Raw genomic sequence first — 17,980 nt, 5'->3', positions numbered from 1 at the left:
AGGTGATGTGAAATTACCTTTCTTTCTGGGATGGCAAGATTATCAAGATGGAGATTTGGCATACAAAATTAGAGTCCCTTCAACAATAACTTGGTACAAAAGCATTTTACTCTGTCAGAAACAAGATTTTGACTCCTTCCTTCACACCTGCTTTTTACGCTACAGCTGCCTTTTTGGCTACAAATATAGTGTGTTTCTGGCAGCCATATCAGATGCCAATTTGCTGAAGAATGCAGAGTATTCAATTAACAATATGTCAATAAACAAGAAATGCTGGTATGGCGTGGGCTCTCATTCTGGGATTTAACGCTCCACCTAACATTTCATAGTCTTACACAGCTGAATATGCATTTAGCAGAGGGAGGGACCTCCTATTTAAATTACTCATCAGCTTTCAGATTAGTTGCTTATTGATTGGCGCTTTGCAGAATTATTTAAGTTACTAAAGTCCAAAAGACTAGTGTTAAAGGTGCTGAAGGACTTGGCCCTGCACTAGTCGGCACCTCCCTTGCAATACAAGAGTGGCAGAATAAGCAGAGGCCGTGCAGAGGAGGACAAACAGGCTCCTCAAAGAGGGGCGAGGAGAAGTGGCAGAAATGGACTTGCAGCAGGATGCACTCGTGGAGCAATTCTTCCACCTGATCTTCAACAAGGAATAATGTATAAACTGTCTGCATTTCGCTCTGAGGTCTGCAAGGACTACCATGCCAGTGACCCCGGCCATGAACTATTTTGTGTTGAGTTTCTTCCAGGTTGGAGCAGTTGATGCTCCCAGTTTGCTGTCCACTGTTGCATAAGGGAAGTCAATAAGGTTCTGTATTCAAAGAGAAACAACTGTCTTTCATTCTCTCTTGACAGAAAGAAACAGGTGAAGCAGATATCTGGGCCTCAGGAGGTCTGAAGGCTTCCACATGGTTTAGGGAGTCATTGATAATACCCATATCACAGTGCATATCAGTTCTAATATATCCCACAATCAGATGGCAGTACACTCCCACAGCTCCCAGCTGCTGTATGACCAAAGGCAGTGAACAATGCAGGTCACCACCTGGTATCCCAGCAGCGCTAATGGTGCCTTCATTCATAGAATTTCACAGCTATAAGTCAGCCAATTCGACAAACCAGAGCGTGACTAGTAGACAAGAGGAGTTATCCAATGGCTAATGGCTCTGGTGTGCAATCCATAGCAGCCAAAATCCTGACACGCATTCTCCTGAACCGTGGCCTTCTTGTGGATGAGGAAATCCTCCAAGAGACGCACTGTTTCCTGATGAACTTCTGACCTGGGTCAGAATTCTCCAACCTCGCCTGTGGCTGGGATTCTCCAGTCCCGCTGCTGTGAATGGAGATTTGTCTGAGCGCCAAATTCTCTGATCTCGTTGACAGCGGTAGTGGGGCATGCAAGGCTGGAAAATTCCGGCCCTGGTCTTTGTTTCCAGGCAAATGGAAGAAAAATATCGAGAACTCTTCATAGCTGAATAAATCATGAGGTGTGCAATTCACATATATGTAAGTGGCATGCATACAATGAAAGACATGCTGCCACACACAAAATACTACAGCATTAGGATTCTTAAGCAATGTTTCTGCTACCTGGATTGTTTGGCAGAGCCTGTAGTACTTGACAGAGCATATGGCAAGTTACGTGGTGATCTGCATGCTGCACAACCTTGCCATCATGAGGGCACAGCCCTTGCCACCAGCTATGCAGCGAGCAGGATTGTGACAGAGTTTTTTGGATATCCTGATTTTTTTCAGTCCATTGAGAGAGTTCTTGTTCCTCTTAAGTCTGTGGAATGAGTGCATGGAGCCAGCAGAAACCCATCAGCTTTGAAGACCTCAGCTGGAATTCCATGAAACTCATGGAGTTTCTTATTTCTCAATGTTGTGATTGTTTGTTGCAGGTCTCCCATTGATAGTGGCTCACCCATGGATCCTACCATTGATAGTGGCTCACCCATGGATCCTACCATTGATAGTGGCTCACCCATGGATCCTACCATTGATAGTGGCTCACCCATGGATCCTACCATTGATAGTGGCTCACCCATGGATCCTACCATTGATAGTGGCTCACTCATGGATCTTACCACAATACTAGGGGAAAGCTTGAAGAGTGTCAAATTGCCACTGAGGAATCACGATTGGGGAGTTGTTAAAAATGTTCTTTCCAGTCTTGTCATCCATAAGAAGTGAAACGCCATCCAGTGAAAGAAGGGATTTTGTCCATTTGGTTTTGGTCTAAAGATAGCCCTGGTGACTTCAAACGTGCTTCAAATATCATAATGGATTTTATTTCACTTCATGATTATGACTGCAACTACCTTGAGTGTCTTAGGTATCTTTAAAATTTGAACCAGGATTAAGCAAGACTGTGTGATAGCGTCCATACAATTTACAACCTATTTGACAGTGGTCGTACGAACATTCGAATTGGGAGCAGGAGTAGGTTATGTGACCCCCTTGCTCCGCACTTCAACGAGGTCATGGTTGATCTTCTTGTGGCCTCAACTACAAATTCCACAGACCCCCCAATAACTTTTGACTCCCTTGTTAGTCAAGAATATATCTAACTGCCTTAAAAATATTCATGACCCCATTTCCACAATTCATTGTGGAAAATAGTTCTGAAGATTCATAACTCTCTGAAAGAAAAGCCTTCTTCTCATCTCCATCTTAAATGGGAGAATCCTTATTTTTAAACTGAGTCTCCTAATTCTAGTCTCTCCTACAAGGGGATCCTCTTACCATCCACCCTCTCAAGTCCCCTCAGGATCTTACATGTTTCAGTAAAAATGATGCTTTTCTGTCCTTCCTGCCAAAGTAGACAAGTTCACATTTTCTCACATTATACCGCATCTGCTATATTTTTGCCCACTCACTTAACCCACCTGTATCCCTTTGCAGGATCCTTATGTCCTCTTCACAACTTACTTTCCCCCTATCTTTGTCTCATCCTCAAATTCAATGCAGACAAAATTGGCAGGCAGAGTATTTTCCTACATTGGAAAATGTGAATGTCGACTTTGGCAGGCAGAATAGAAAAACAACATATTATTTAAAAGGAGTGAGATTGCAGAACTCTGAGGTACAGAAGAATTTGGATGTTCTGGTACATGAATCAGGAAATGTTATTATGCAGGTACAGCAAGTGACTGGGAAGGCAATTGGAATGTTGTGTATTGCAAGGGAAATGGAATATAAAAGTAGTGATGTTTTGCCACAGTTATACAGGACATTGATGAGACCGCATCAAGAGTACAGTGTAGAGTTTTGGTCTCCTTAGTTAAGAAAGGATATAAATGTGTTAGAAGCAGTTCAGAAAGAAGTTTACTTTGCTGATACCTGGGATAGGCAGCTTATCTTAAGAGGAAAGGTTGGACAGGCTGGGCCTGTCTCCATTGGAATTTAAAAGGTTATTAGGCTTTTCACCTCATCAAAGATTAACTGCTCTTTGGAGTATTAGCTACCATCTTGATGGAAAACGCTACATGATCTACAGTTTGCAGCTACCTGCAGTGTTTTGTCCATTCTGTACCCTATTTGCAAGCCACTCTTGATCTTTTCAATTCTGCATTCAAAAACTCCGAATGTTGCCAAAACAAAACTCATGTATCAAACCTCATCTGATCAGCCAAATATTCTACCTTCCACATTTGTTGAAGGAGAGACTTTGGAATATGTTGGGTACTTCCCATACCTTGACCATCATCACCCTCTGAAAAGGCCACCATTGACAAAGAGATCCTAAACTGGAGCAGCTGTGACAGCTCAATCTTCTAGAAACTACAGCAGCAGGAATTTGACAGCAAAGACAACTCAACAAAACTCTTCGGGGGCGATCTTACCAGCTCGTCATGCGATTGGCGTGGCGAGTCAGAAAGATTGGTCGAGAGCCGAAAAAACAGATTTGCACTCGATTTCTTGCCTCACGAGGTGCTTTCAGCTGCATTCTGCCAGCGTAATCAGCCTCACACCAGGGAAGGGGATAATTTTTGATATTATTAGATCATTTGAATATTATCAGTGAGACCGGAATGCAATTGTCGGGGCTCACTTGCCTTCCTTGCCGGTGGAGATCGGGGACCTGACACAATGTCTTCACCGATGGGACCGGAGACCATTGAAGCCCTCCCGGGTGGTCGGGGGCAAGGCTGGGCAGTGTCCCTTGAGATCCTGGCAGTGCCAGCCTAGGACCCTGGCAGTGCCAGCCTGGCATCAGGCAGTGCCAAGGGGATGGGGCCTCAGGGGAAGGTACGGAGCCTGAAGGGGGCAGGGCCATGATGAGGAGGCAGGGGGATATATTCTGCATTGGGGATTGGCCAGGGCATCGATTGGTTGGAGTGGGGGAAATCAGGGCCAGCCATCAGGGTGGGGGGGGGGGGGTGGGGGGGAGAGTGGGGCGGTGTGGGAGCGATTTGGGGGGATGTGAGAAATCTTCCAGTACACTGTGTGATAGCACCCCTAGCATTCTGCAGCCATTTTCTCGGCATTAATAAGAACAAAGAACAAAGAACAATACAGCACAGGAACAGGCCCCTCGGCCCTCCAAGCCCGCGCCGCTCCCCGGTCCAGGATTGAATCCTGAATCCAGGATCCCCGCCCAATTTTCCAGCCTATCTACATACCAATATCCTATCCACCGAGCTGTCCCTCACAGCTACGATGCTTTGTTCATTACAACCTATTAACTCACCCCCACCCCCCCATTCCAGACCATGTGATCTCCAGGGAGAGGCGAAAACCCAGAGTGAAAAACCCCAGGGCCAATATGGGGAAAAAAAAATCTGGGAAATTCCTCTCCGACCCCCTGAGGCGATCGAAACGAGTCCAGGAGATCACAATGGCCCTGATCGGAAAATGCTTCCCAACCCTAATCATTTCCACTTCCACGAACACCATATGAATTCCCTGCCCCCGAGACAGGTTCCCAACTATCCGCAGTCTCGCTCTGTACTGGCACCAGCAAGATGATCATAGAATGAAGCCTTGAAACGAGAAACAAGGAACAATTAGCCCGCGCCGCTCCCTGGTCCAAACTAGACCACTCTTTTGTATCCCTCCATTCCCACTCCGTTCATATAGCTGTCTAGATAAGTCTTAAACGTTCCCAGTGTGTCCGCCTCCACCACCTTGCCCGGCAACACATTCCAGGCCCCCACGACCCTCTGTGTGAAATATGTCCTTCTGATATCTGTGTTAAACCTCCCCCCTTCACCTTGAACCTATGACCCCTCGTGAACGTCACCACCGACCCGGGGAAAAGCTTCCCACCGTTCACCCTATCTATGCCTTTCATAATTTTATACACCTCTATTAAGTCTCCCCTCATCCTCTGTCTTTCCAAGGAGAACAAGCTCTGTCAACTCCGCCTACTGGTGAGAATCCCACTTCATCTCATTTCCTTTCTAAGTGCCGTACGATTGCGCCTGGGAGCTCGTCCGAAAAATGGGTACGATTCTCTCCCGTAATCATGCTTGTTTCCCCACTCCCTACCCCCCCCCCCCCCCCCCCCCGCTTCCAGTGTACAGAGTAGTTGTTGCCACCACCATGCTGTAGTGAGTCCTGGACTGTGTATCAGCAATACAGAAGAGCGCTAGAGAAATTTCATTAGCAATGCCTCTACTGAATTCTCCTGATTTCAAAGGGAAGGCCATCAAACAAACACTAGTATCCTGGTTGAAGCCAAGCATTCAAGCTCAAGTCCTGAAAAATCAACTTCAATGGACTGAAAGCTGTATTCAGATGGCTGAAAAACGTTTCCTGCGCCAGGTCCTTTTTTTAAAAATGGCCAACGTTCCAGGGGAGGACAAATAAAAATACTTCAAAGTCACTCCTTGAAGCACAGTAACATCAACATTAATGATTGAGAGGAGTTTTCTACCAATTGTTCAGAATAGCTACAACTTGTCCATGAAACAGTACCATAATTAGAGTCCACGCGCCCTAATGAGGCGACAGAACAGCAGCAGAGAAGAAAAGGAGGAAATCCTGCAATCCAGATCCTATCAATTCATGGGACATTATGCCCTATGTGCCCAAGGTTTGAGGGTCAGAAATCAGCCAGTTCAGTCACATGAAGACATGGCAGAAACTCGCAATCCTGAGGAGATTTTATCCTCAAATTGAGAGGCATTTGATGACGAGCAGTGAACAGCTAAGGACCAGGAGGAGGAGGAGGAAAGAAAGAGTCAACCAACACTTTCTCTTTTGGCTGGGTTGTTCATAATTGACTCATCCTCCCTTCACCCTCCCTTCACCCCCCCCCCCCCCCCCCCCCCCCCATTCACCAACAGTCCCCCACCTTACCTTCCCTCTGTCACTTGACCACCACAGGGCAATAGCGGAAAAATAAAATCCCTCACAAAATCAACATTCTAACTCATGTTTATAAATTAAATCCTGCCATGATGCATACAAATGTTAACCAGTCACCCTTGTGCAATCTCTTAGTGTTTATCTTAGGCCTTTGCCTCATGCTTCTAAACAACACACCCCAGTAACTGCAGCATGGCTGTGGAAGGCTGCTGACTTTCAGTGGGGAAAACTACCGATGGTCTTAGAGGATGCCCTGGAGTAGCTCTGGCCATTGAAAGCCCAGTTTTTGTGAGGGATTTTATTTTTTCACTATTACCCTGTGGCATCTGCTTTGTGGAGTGCAGGAACTATAGGGTTCACAGTACTTGTGAAGTCTTGTCACTGGAGAACGGATGTGTCCATGGTTCAGCGATTAACTGGGTACAATTATAGTCTACCTTGAGGCTGGACACACTTCAGGAATATTTCCAGATGACACAATAACATTTTGAGAAATAACATATAACCTGCTTGGTCAATGAATAGGTTAAATGGCTTTTATGCCTTTATGCCCACGGCTAATGTTTTTATGAATATAATTTGTCTTGTTGCTGGTACAATGTGGGTCTATGCAACTTTTCAGTGTTAAAAATGCTCCTTAGCTCTTTGATTTCTTTGACCATGTGTTTGGTCACCTGTCTTAATATCTCCTTCCTTGGTCCAAGGTCAGTTTTGATAACATGCTTGTGAAGTGTCTCAGCTCATTTTACTATGTTAAAGGCACTATGTAAGTTATAATCATTGGTTGTCACGTACCTTTCTGGTTTAAATTTCTCTGGTTCCGGCCAGTATTCGGGGTCATAGTGAAGGACGCCAACAGGAACTTCTATAGTAATCCCCGCTGGAATTAAATGTCCGTTCACCAAACAATCCTTTTCACACACTCGCCCAAACCTGCAGCAGGCCAACAAAAAAGCTCGTTATTTCATCTCTGATCTTTACAAACAATGACAACATGTATCATAATCGTTGTCAGTTATGGTCTTTGCACTCCCTGGTTCCATCCCAGGAGAGCGAAGATCAGCTTCTGTCACCTTGACCAGTTTTCACCTCTCCTTTTCTGAAGGCACTAATGTCTGGCATGGTTACATGAACACCATATGCTCTTCATAGACACACAGACATTTTCTAACAGAGGTTACTGGATAGCAATCACGAATGGGAAACCTGGGTACATTTTTTTTTCTCTTTGGAGCAGAGAAGATTTAATAGAGGTATTCAAAGATACATGGAATTTTGATAGGGAAAAATTGTTTCCACGGGCAACAGGGTCAGTAACAAGAGGACTTAGATTTAACATAATTGGTAAAAGAATAGAAGGATATTGAAGTATTTTTAATTGCGTGTGGGAAGGTATAATAGAGAATGTGTTGCCAGAAAAGGCAGTGGGAGCATATTCATCAGTAACTTTCAAAAGGAAACTGGATACTTGAAGGGATAACGTTCGCATGGGTAGGGGGAGAAAGTAGAGGAGTGGGACTAACTGATTGCTATAGCAGAGGAGCTATTTGTTCTCATTCTAAATAGAGTGATTGCTTATTATAGGGTTTACCTTTTGTTTTATACGTAAAGGAAAAGAAAGCAGGACAGGGCTGGGGTCAGTTGTGATGCCCAAGAAGGAAGCAATGGAAAGGATAGGGATGAGGAAGTTGTCATCAAAATAGCTTAGAGGTAAGCATCAAACCTAGAGATAAAAAAAAGTTAGCAGTGCCGTGTACCATATGATGTCTATACCCGTAATACTTCCTTTAGGGTAGAACTTTGTTTTGTTATAGAACATTACTGATACATTAACATGAAGGTACTGCCTTGACATTAACACTGCCTTAACAAGACATTAAAACATCCTGCCTGTACAAAATTCAATGGAAAGATAGGTAATATGAATTAACAAAATTTTTAGGAGGGTTTTTAACGCCCTCATCACCATAATCGTTTCAAGAACCATGTTTTTTTTACCTGACTCCAGGTGGATACATGCGTAGAGACTCCGAGATCACCATGTCTAAATATGGTAAGTTCTGCACGTTGTTATAATCAGGGGTGGTCTGAAAGATTTACAATGATGAGTTAATGGATAATACCATTTTCGCTGAATCTTTTGTTGCAAATTCCCGGTTTGCACTAGATTTACTCTTGGGTTTAGTGATTTCTATATCCAGTGCAATCAATTTCACCATTGCTATCCAAAATCAGTCATATGATAGTGTCATCTGGTGGTGTAACAAGGATAGGTCTTGTTCTGTTAACTGCAATCGCACATCATCCCCATAGTGATTTCTCACATCTTTCAGAGGGTGGATAGATGAAAACCCCAGCGAAAGGATATCAATTATAAACCTGATCTATTTGACATATGAGATGGAAATTAACAGAATAATGTTCAAAGTGAGTTTTAACTTTTTGTTACTTTTTTCTAACATAGGAAGTAACAAAGCTCATCTCATTAGTCCACAAAGAAGGCAAAATTCAGGCTAGAGGTTCTCTGAAACAAGTTGGTGTTGCATTTAAGAGGAAGGTTCTTGCCCGCTGCATTTGTCTTCCATTCCATGCTGCTCCATTCTGCATCTTACCTTGTTCTAAAATTTGATGTCTGATCATTCCTCAGCCTTCTGTATCATGGGATTGGTTAATTGAGCTGCCAATCAAAGACCCCCACCCTTATACCCTGCTATGGTACCAAGGTAATGGCAAACATATTGTGCAGGAATGTCGAGGATTCTTGCTGAAGTCAAATGAGCGAGGCATTCCTAACATATTATATCCAAATTTGTCTCTGGAATGTGTTAGTGGGCCTCACTGTCTCAACTTGATGTTGCATGCGATAACCACCATTCTGGGGAGATGCTCTGACTGGCTTCAACTCACTTTCAGAATTTAATCCCACATGAGCCAAAATTGATAACAACTGCTGAATATAAATTGCCCCAAATTCTTGCAACGTTAAATCATCAGAAGTATTGAAACATAGGCACAGACTTTTGTTCTCCATCAAGGCGAAGATGGCAGAATTGGCAAAATTCATAAATCGTGTCCCAAACATGACGCATCCCATTTGGTGGTGGGGATGTGAATGGGGCAAGTTTCATGCATGCACATTTTACTGGGGTATCTGGCCATTTAAATCATCAGCCACCTCAAATGAAGTGGGATTTTGGTAGGCCAGTTGTGTGAAACCCAAAGTGTGCAGATTAACCAGGTAAGAGCAGGCCTGAACTTTATGGATGTGTTTGATTAGCCTATGGAGGTAAGGTATCCCTTTTGATCTGGCACCAGGACACCTTTGTCGGAGGAAAGGTGCCCTTTGATGGAGGTGAGGTGCCCTTTGGAATTGTTAAAGTCAGGTATGAATGTGCGTAAAACGTGCATAAACCAATTATCGTCAAACTCATTGGAACAGTCAACAGACCTGTCAAAATCAACTGTCAAAACTTTCAGAAGCACTTGTCAAATGGAACGATCAAGGCATTTAAAGGTCTTGCTCTTCAAATCTTTGAAAACAAATGTCTGGACTATTAACAAAAAGGATTGCTTGCTATTTCACTGTCTGTTGCCACAAGCCTGAGGGTTTCCATTTCTGCATGACTGATTTCACAACCATCCATTGTCACAGTGGGATGCCTGCTAGTTCACAGTTTGATTGACAGATACAAGTGGTCACGCACTCTTTGTGGGATTATGAATTCCAATGCTTGTTGTTGTTAGGATGAGTCTACCAAACTTTTCCAGCCATGGAACTCTTTTGACCTCCCAAGAGTACTGATGGAACCCCTAACAAAAAGTCTTATTATGTTGAAGAGTTCAACCACAAAAAACTGATTGCTTTGTGCAATCGGTACAAACATACAAAAACAGTTAAAAGGCTTTACTATTTCTTTTATGTATACATTTATTATAATTAAAAAAGTTATCTTATTCAGTAATACTTGACTCTTACCTTCTTCCTGTCACTCGACACCTTTCACTCGCACACTCACCTCTCTCGCTCACACATTTCACCGTTGGAACCTCACCCTGCCTCAGCTCGTCTGCTGATGAAACCTTCATTTATGCATTTGTTACTCAAGACTTGACCATTCCAATGCACCAATCTCCCACATTCTACCCTCTGTAAACTCTCCAAAACTTTGTAGCTTGTGTCTGAATTTGGAGCAAGTCTTGTTCCCTATCATCCTTGTTCTCACTAATGTATACTGGCACCAAATCAAGCAAGGCCTTGATTATAAAATCTCATCCTTGGTTTTGTAATCTCTCCATGGCCTCCCCCCTCCCTATTTATACAATATACCCCATTCCCACACCCTCCAAGATCTCTGCGCTTCTCAAATACTGGCCTCTAGTGCATCACCAATTGTAATTACTCCATCATTGGTGGCCGTACCTTTGGTTGTCGAAGCCCCAGGCTCTGAAATTCTCTTCCTACACCTCGCCATCTCTCTATCTTGCTTTCCTCCTCTAAGGTCCTTCTCAAAGTCTATCTCTTTAACCAAGCTCTTGGTGGTCTGATCTAATATCTTTTTATGTGGCTTTGTGCCACTTTAATTTATAATGCCCCAGTGAAATGCCTTGGGGAATTCCAATATTGTTGCTAATAATTAGTCAACAACCCCATCATTATTTTACCATGTGACTATCAGGATGGCAGAAAGTGAACTAGATGAACCCATGCCTTTTGTCCTCTAGGAATTTTGTATTGTCTTTAATTGGGCTAATGGTCTTTTCTCTCTTATTGTTAGTATGAATAAATGCATCTCCTAAGCAGCTAGCCTACTGCATCTTGCACTTGGCAAGGTACCAAAGCAACCTAGCTTTTTACTGTTCAATGAAACAGATTTATAAAATTGCTGGGATAAAAAGGAACTTTATTTCTGCAGTATGTTATAAGATAAGTGATTCAGGCATGTTCTGATCTATGGGCTGAGTCTATAATTTATGGCAAAATCTCTTTCAAGCCATTTATCTTTATCAGGTCTTGGAAATGCACTTTCTGTAAGGCTAAGATATTGCAATTTAAAATTTCCTCTCAACATACCAAGAATATGCATTTATTTTTCAAAATCAGAATTATTTTATCATTTCGCAGGTGCATTTTGACATTGCTCTTGTGGTGTGATCTGTGCATCTTTTTCAATTAGGACTCGGAGCTTAATCACACAGCAGATTAGATGTCAGTGACTGGCTCAGCACAAGATATTAGCTGAAAACATTCTAACTCTAATGGCAGGATTATTGGAAGTTGACTGGTGCTGATGAAGAAATGGAGAGCTGTGATGAGGGTTAGCACTGCTCCTTCACAGTGCCAGGGACCTAGGTTCGATTCTGGCCTTGGGTGACAGCATGGAGTTTGCATGTTCTCCTTATGTCTGCATGGATTTCCTCAAGTGCTCTGGTTTCTTCCCACAGTCCAAGGTGTGCAGGTTAGGTGATTTGGCCATGGTAAATTGCCCCTTAGTGTCCAAAGATGTGTAAGTTAGGTGGAATATCTGTGGTAAATGCACAGAGTTACAGGGACTGAGTGGTGGGGAGGGCCCAGGGTGGGATGCTTTTTCAGAGAGTCAGTACAGACTCGATGGGCCAGATGGCCTCTTTCTGTACTGGAGGGATTCTATGGTTTTATTTATGGATTCTCAAAGGGTGTTTCTTAAATTGCTACGTCATAGACTTGTTAGTAGAATCGAAGTCCATGGAGTTAAAGGGGGAATGGGTTCAGTGGCCGGCTGAATATGAAATTGATGAAGGGAGAGAAAACAGAAAATTGTGGTCAATGGTTATTTTTTAGATTGGAGGAAAGTGTACAGTAATGCCTCCTAGAAATCGGTGTTGAAACCACTGTTTTTTTTTATTATATTAATGACCTGGGCCTGGGGTCACAATCCATAATTTCACAATCCATAATTTTGCAATTGACTGGTAATTTGGAAATGTCGTAAACCGTGAGGAAGGTAAGAAGAGACTTAAGGAGATCACAGATGGGTGAAATTGACAGATACATGGCAGATCACAGAATTGTAGGAAGCCATTTGGCCCATCGTGCCTGCACCGGCTCTCCAAACGAGCATCATGGTTTAGTGCCATCCCCCTGCCTTTTCCCCATACCCCTGCACATTGTTTCTATTCAAGTAATCATCTAATGCTCGATTGAACCTGCCTCCACCACACTTCCAGGCAGTGCATTCCAGACCCAAACCACACATTGTGTAAAAAAAAGTTTTATTCTCACATCACATTTGCTTCTTTTGCAAATCACTTTAAATCTGTTCACTCTCATTCTTGAAACTATTACGAGTGGGAACATTTTCTGTTTATATACTCTCCCCAATCCCCTCATGATTTTGAACATCTCCATCAAATCTCCTCTGAGCATTTCCTGCCTCTAAGGAGAACAGTCCCAACCTCTCCAATCTATCTTCATAACTGAAGTTTCTCATACCGGGAATCATTCTTGTAAACTTTTTCAATACGTTCACATTCTTCCTATAGTGTGGTGTCCAGAATTGTACAAAATATTCCAGCTGAGGATACCTTCAATGATCTATGCACATATACACCCTCTGCTCGTGCACCGCTTTAAACATTTTACTGCTTATTTTATATTTTCTCTCTATATAGTTCCTACCAAAATGGATTACCTCACACTTCTCTGCATTGAACTTTATCTGCCACCTATCTGCCCACTCCACCAACTTTGAAATTGTCCCCTGCACACCAAGACCTTGATCATTAATAAAAATCAACAAAAGACACAAATACCAAACCCTGGGGAACACCACTACAAAGTATCCTCCAGCCTGAAAAATATCTATTGACTGTTACTCTCTGCTTCCGATTATTCAGCCAATTTTATTGAATCATAGAATTCATACACTGCAGAAGAAGGCCATTCAGCCCATTGAGCCTGCACCGACGACAGTCCTCTTCCACTTGGAAGAAGTGATCACAATATGGTTAAATTTAAAATACAGATGGAGCGTGAGAAGGTAAAATCTAATACCACTGTCTTGTCCTTAAACAAAGGAGGAGTTGGCTAAGGTAGACTGGGAGCAAAAACTTTATGGTGGGACAATTGAGGAACAGTGGAGGACTTTCAAAGCAATTTTTCACAGTGCTCAGCTAAAAGTATATACTAGTGATAAGGAAGGACTGTAAAAATAGAGATAATTAGCCATGGATATCTAAGGAAAAAAGGAGCATCAAATTGAAAGAAAATGCATACAAAGTGGCAAAGATTAGTAAGAAACTAGAGGATTGGGAAATATTTAAAGGTCAACTGAAAGCCACGAAAAAAAGCTATAAAGAAAAGTAAGATGGATTATGAGAGTAAACTAGTTCAGAATATAACAGAGAGCAAAAGTTTTTACAAACATATAAAATGAAAAAGAGTGGTTAAAGTAAACATTCGTCTTTTAGAGGATGAGAATGGGGGGTGTAATAACTGGAAATGAAGAAATGGCTGAGGCATTGAACAGGTGTTTTGTGTCAGTCTTCACAGTGGAAGACACAAATAACATGCCAAAAATTGATGACAAGAAGGCTATGGCAGGAAGGACCTAGAAACTATCATTATCACAAAAGAGGTAACGTTGGACAAGCTAATGGGGCTAAAGGTAGACAAGTCTCCTGGCCCTGATGGAATGCATCCCAGGGTACTAAAAGAGATGGTGGGGGAAGTAGCAAATGCACTAGTGGTAATTTATCAAAAGTTGCTGGACTCTGGGGTGGTTCCCGCAGATTGAAAAACAGCAAATGTGATGCCACTATTTAAAAAAGGAGGTGGACAAAAGGCGGGTAACTATAGGCCAGTTAGCTCAACTTCTGTAGTAGAGAAAAGCTTGAATCTATCATCAAGGAAGAAATAGTGAGACATCTGGATATAAATTGTCCCATTGGTAAGATGCAGCATGGGTTCATGAAGGGCAGGTCATGTTTGACTAATTTGGTGGAATCCTTTGAGAACATTATGTGCATGGTGGACAAAGGGGAACCTGTGGACGTGGTGTATCTGGATTTCCAGAAGGCATTTGACAAGGTGGCGCACTAAACACTGCTGCATAAGATAAAGGTGCACAGTGTTACGGGTAATGTATTAGCATGGATAGAGGATTGGTTAACTAACAGAAAGCAAAGAGTAGGGTTAAATGGGTGTTTTTCCGGTTGGCGATCAATGATTAGTGGTGTGCCTCAGGGATCAGTATTGGGACTGCAATTGTTTACGATTTACAAAGATGATTTGTAATTAATTAAAGATAACATCAGGGCGGTAGTGAGAGACGATATAGGCTCTAAGGAGCATAATGTGGAATCGTTGTGGGTGGAGATAAGGAATAGTAAGAACAACAAAGAACAAAGAACAATACAGCACAGGAACAGGCCCTTCGGCCCTCCAAGCCCGCGCCGCTCCCCGGTCCAGGATTGAATCCTGAATCCAGGATCCCCGCCCAATTTTCCAGCCTATCTACATACCAATATCCTATCCACCGAGCTGTCCCTCACAGCTACGATGCTTTGTTCATTACAACCTATTAACTCACCCCCACCCCCCCATTCCAGACCATGTGATCTCCAGGGAGAGGCGAAAACCCAGAGTGAAAAACCCCAGGGCCAATATGGGGAAAAAAAAAATCTGGGAAATTCCTCTCCGACCCCCTGAGGCGATCGAAACGAGTCCAGGAGATCACAATGGCCCTGATCGGAAAATGTTTCCCAACCCTAGTCATTTCCACTTCCACGAACACCATATGAATTCCCTGCCCCCGAGACAGGTTCCCAACTATCCGCAGTCTCGCTCTGTACTGGCACCAGCAAGATGATCATAGAATGAAGCCTTGAAACGAGAAACAAGGAACAATTAGCCCGCGCCGCTCCCTGGTCCAAACTAGACCACTCTTTTGTATCCCTCCATTCCCACTCCGTTCATATAGCTGTCTAGATAAGTCTTAAACGTTCCCAGTGTGTCCGCCTCCACCACCTTGCCCGGCAACACATTCCAGGCCCCCACGACCCTCTGTGTGAAATATGTCCTTCTGGTTCCCCAACCAAAACTTTGAAGACCTGACCGGGCTCATTCCCCAGTACCAGGTCCAGTATAGCCCCCTCTCTAGTTGGGCTGTCCACATATTGTTCCAACGAACCCTCCTGTACACATTTTACAAATTCCTCCCCATCCAGAGTCCCTGCCCTCAGCGATTTCCAGTCTATACCAGGGAAATTGAAGTCTCCCACTACAACAACCCTATATTTCCTGCACCTATCCAGTATCTCCTGACATATCCATTCTTCCACTTCCCTTGGGCTGTTGGTGGGCCTGTAGTACACCCCCAACATAGTGACTGCGCCTTTCCTGTTTCTAAGCTCCACCCAGAGTGACTCGCTACACGACTCCTCCGAATTGTCCTCCCTCTGCACCGCTGTAATATGCTCTCCAACCAATACCGCTACTCCCCCACCTCTTTTGGCCCCTCCTCTGTCTCGCCTAAAACACTTGTACCCTGGAATATTCAGCTGCCAGTCTTGTCCCTCTTTCAACCAAGTCTCTGTCACCGCAACCACATCCAAATTCCTCGTGCGCATTAAGGCCCCAAGTTCGTCTGTTTTACCTGCTACGCTCCTTGCATTGAAGTATAAGCACTCCAGACCCCCAGGCTCAGTGAGGTCGTCCTCCCCCAGAGTGCTCTTCTTCTTTGCCAGCCTTGTCCCAGCCCCAAGCTCGTCCCCAGTCACCACACTTATAGACCTAATAGTTTGATCCCCACCCCCCTGCCATACTAGTTTAAACCCCCCCGAACTGCACTAGCAAAGCTCCCAGCCAGGATATTTGTGCCCTTCCAACTTAGTTGTGACCCCTCCCTCTTGTACAGGTGCCATCCTCTCCTGAAAACCTCCCTTTGGTCTATGAAAATAAAGCCCTCCCTCCTGGACCAGTCCTTTAGCCAGGCATTCATTTGAACCAACTCCCTATTCTTAGCCTCACTGGCACGAGGCATTGGGAGCAGCCCAGAGATGGCCACCCTAGTGACCCTACTTTTTAACCTATGACCCTACTTTTTAACCTAAGGGGAGAAAGTCACTGGTGGGCATGGTCTATAGGCCCCCAAATAATAACTTTGAGGTGGGTCGGGCTATAAATAAGCAAATAATGGATGCGTGCAAAAACGGAACAGCAATAATCATGGGGGATTTTAACCTGCATATTGATTGGTTGACTCAAGTCGGACGCGGTGGACTTGAGGAAGAGTTCTTAGAATGCTGTCGGGTTAGTTTCCTTGAACAGTATGTTACAGAACCTAGGAGGGTGCAAGCTATCTTGGATCTGGTTCTGTGTAATGAGACAGGTAAAATTAATGATCTTCTTGTGAGGGATCCTCTTGGAATGAGTGATCACAATATGGTTGAATTTCTAATACAAACGGAGGGTGAGAAAGTAGGGTCCCAAACCAGTGTCCTCTGCTTGAACAGAGGGGAGTACAATAGGATGAGGGCAGAATTGGCTAATGTAGACTGGGAGCGCAGACTAGTTGATAGGACAGCTGAGCAACAGTGGCGGATTCTTAAGGAGATTTTTCTCAGTACTCAGCAAAAATATATTTCTGTGATAAAGAAGGAATGTAAGAAAAGGGATAACCAGCCGTGGATAACTAAGGAAATAAAAGAGAGTATTAAATTAAAAACCGATGCGTACAGAGTGGCCAAAACTAGTGGGGAATTAGAAGATTGGGAAAGCTTTAAAAAACAACAAAGAACTACTAAGGAAGTGATAAAGAAAGGAAAGATAGATTATGAAACTAAACTAGCACAAAATATAAAAACTGATAGTAAAAGATTTTACAAATATATAAAATGGAAAAGAGTAGCTAAAGTAAATGTTGGACCCTTAGAAGACAGAAGGGGGATTTAATAATGGGAAACGAGGAAATGGCCGAGGCCTTAAACAAGTTTTTTGTGTCGGTCTTCACTGTAGAGGACACAAATAGCTTACCGAAAATTGACGGTCGTGGGACTGTAGGGGGTGAGGTCCTTAAAACGATTACTATTACTAAAGAGGTAGTGCTTGGGACTAAAGGTAGACAAGTCCCTGGGCCCGGATGGAATGCATCCCAGGGTACTGAAAGCAATGGCAGAAGTAATAGCAGATGCGTTGGTTGTAATTTATCAAAATTCGCTGGACTCTGGGGAAGTGCCGGCTGATTGGAAAACAGCTAATGTGACGCCACTGTTTAAAAAAGGAGGTAGACGAAAGGCGGGTAACTACAGGCCGGTTAGCTTAACGTCCGTAGTTGGGAAATTGCTGGAATCCATCATTAAAGAAGAAATAGCAGGACACCTGGAAAAAAATGGTTTGATCAAGCAGACGCAGCATGGATTCATGAAGGGAAAGTCATGTTTGACGAATTTACTGGATTTTTATGAAGATGTAATGAGTGCAGTTGACCGAGGGGAACCAGTGGATATGGTGTTTTTGGATTTCCAGAAGGCGTTCGATAAGGTGCCTCACAAAAGGTTGCTGCAGAAGATTAAGGTACACGGATTTGGGGGTAAAATGTTAGTGTGGATTGAGGATTGGCTATCTAACCGGAGACAGAGAGTTGGAATAAATGGGTGCTTTTCTGGTTGGCAGTTGGTGACTAGT

The 17,980-nt window shown here is 43.5% G+C and overlaps 1 protein-coding gene across 5 annotated transcripts in view; it reads right to left on the bottom strand.

Moving 5' to 3' along the window:
* The window catches only part of tbxas1 (thromboxane A synthase 1 (platelet)), a 283,372-nt gene that overhangs the window by 15,701 nt on the left and 249,691 nt on the right, over positions 1-17,980 (bottom strand). For all 5 annotated transcript variants that reach the window (XM_078220257.1, XM_078220256.1, XM_078220255.1 and 2 more), the window contains 2 exons: positions 8,317-8,405; positions 7,114-7,251 (listed from right to left, as the gene is read on the bottom strand). In XM_078220257.1, the coding sequence (XP_078076383.1) occupies positions 7,114-7,251; positions 8,317-8,405 (227 nt within the window). The remainder of the gene's footprint in view (positions 1-7,113; positions 7,252-8,316; positions 8,406-17,980) is intronic.

This window comes from Mustelus asterias, chromosome 9 (genome assembly GCF_964213995.1).
Source record: "Mustelus asterias chromosome 9, sMusAst1.hap1.1, whole genome shotgun sequence".
Lineage (NCBI taxonomy): Eukaryota > Metazoa > Chordata > Chondrichthyes > Carcharhiniformes > Triakidae > Mustelus > Mustelus asterias.
The sequence above is the reverse complement of the archived record's forward strand: the minus strand, read 5'-3'. Positions and strand labels throughout refer to the sequence as shown.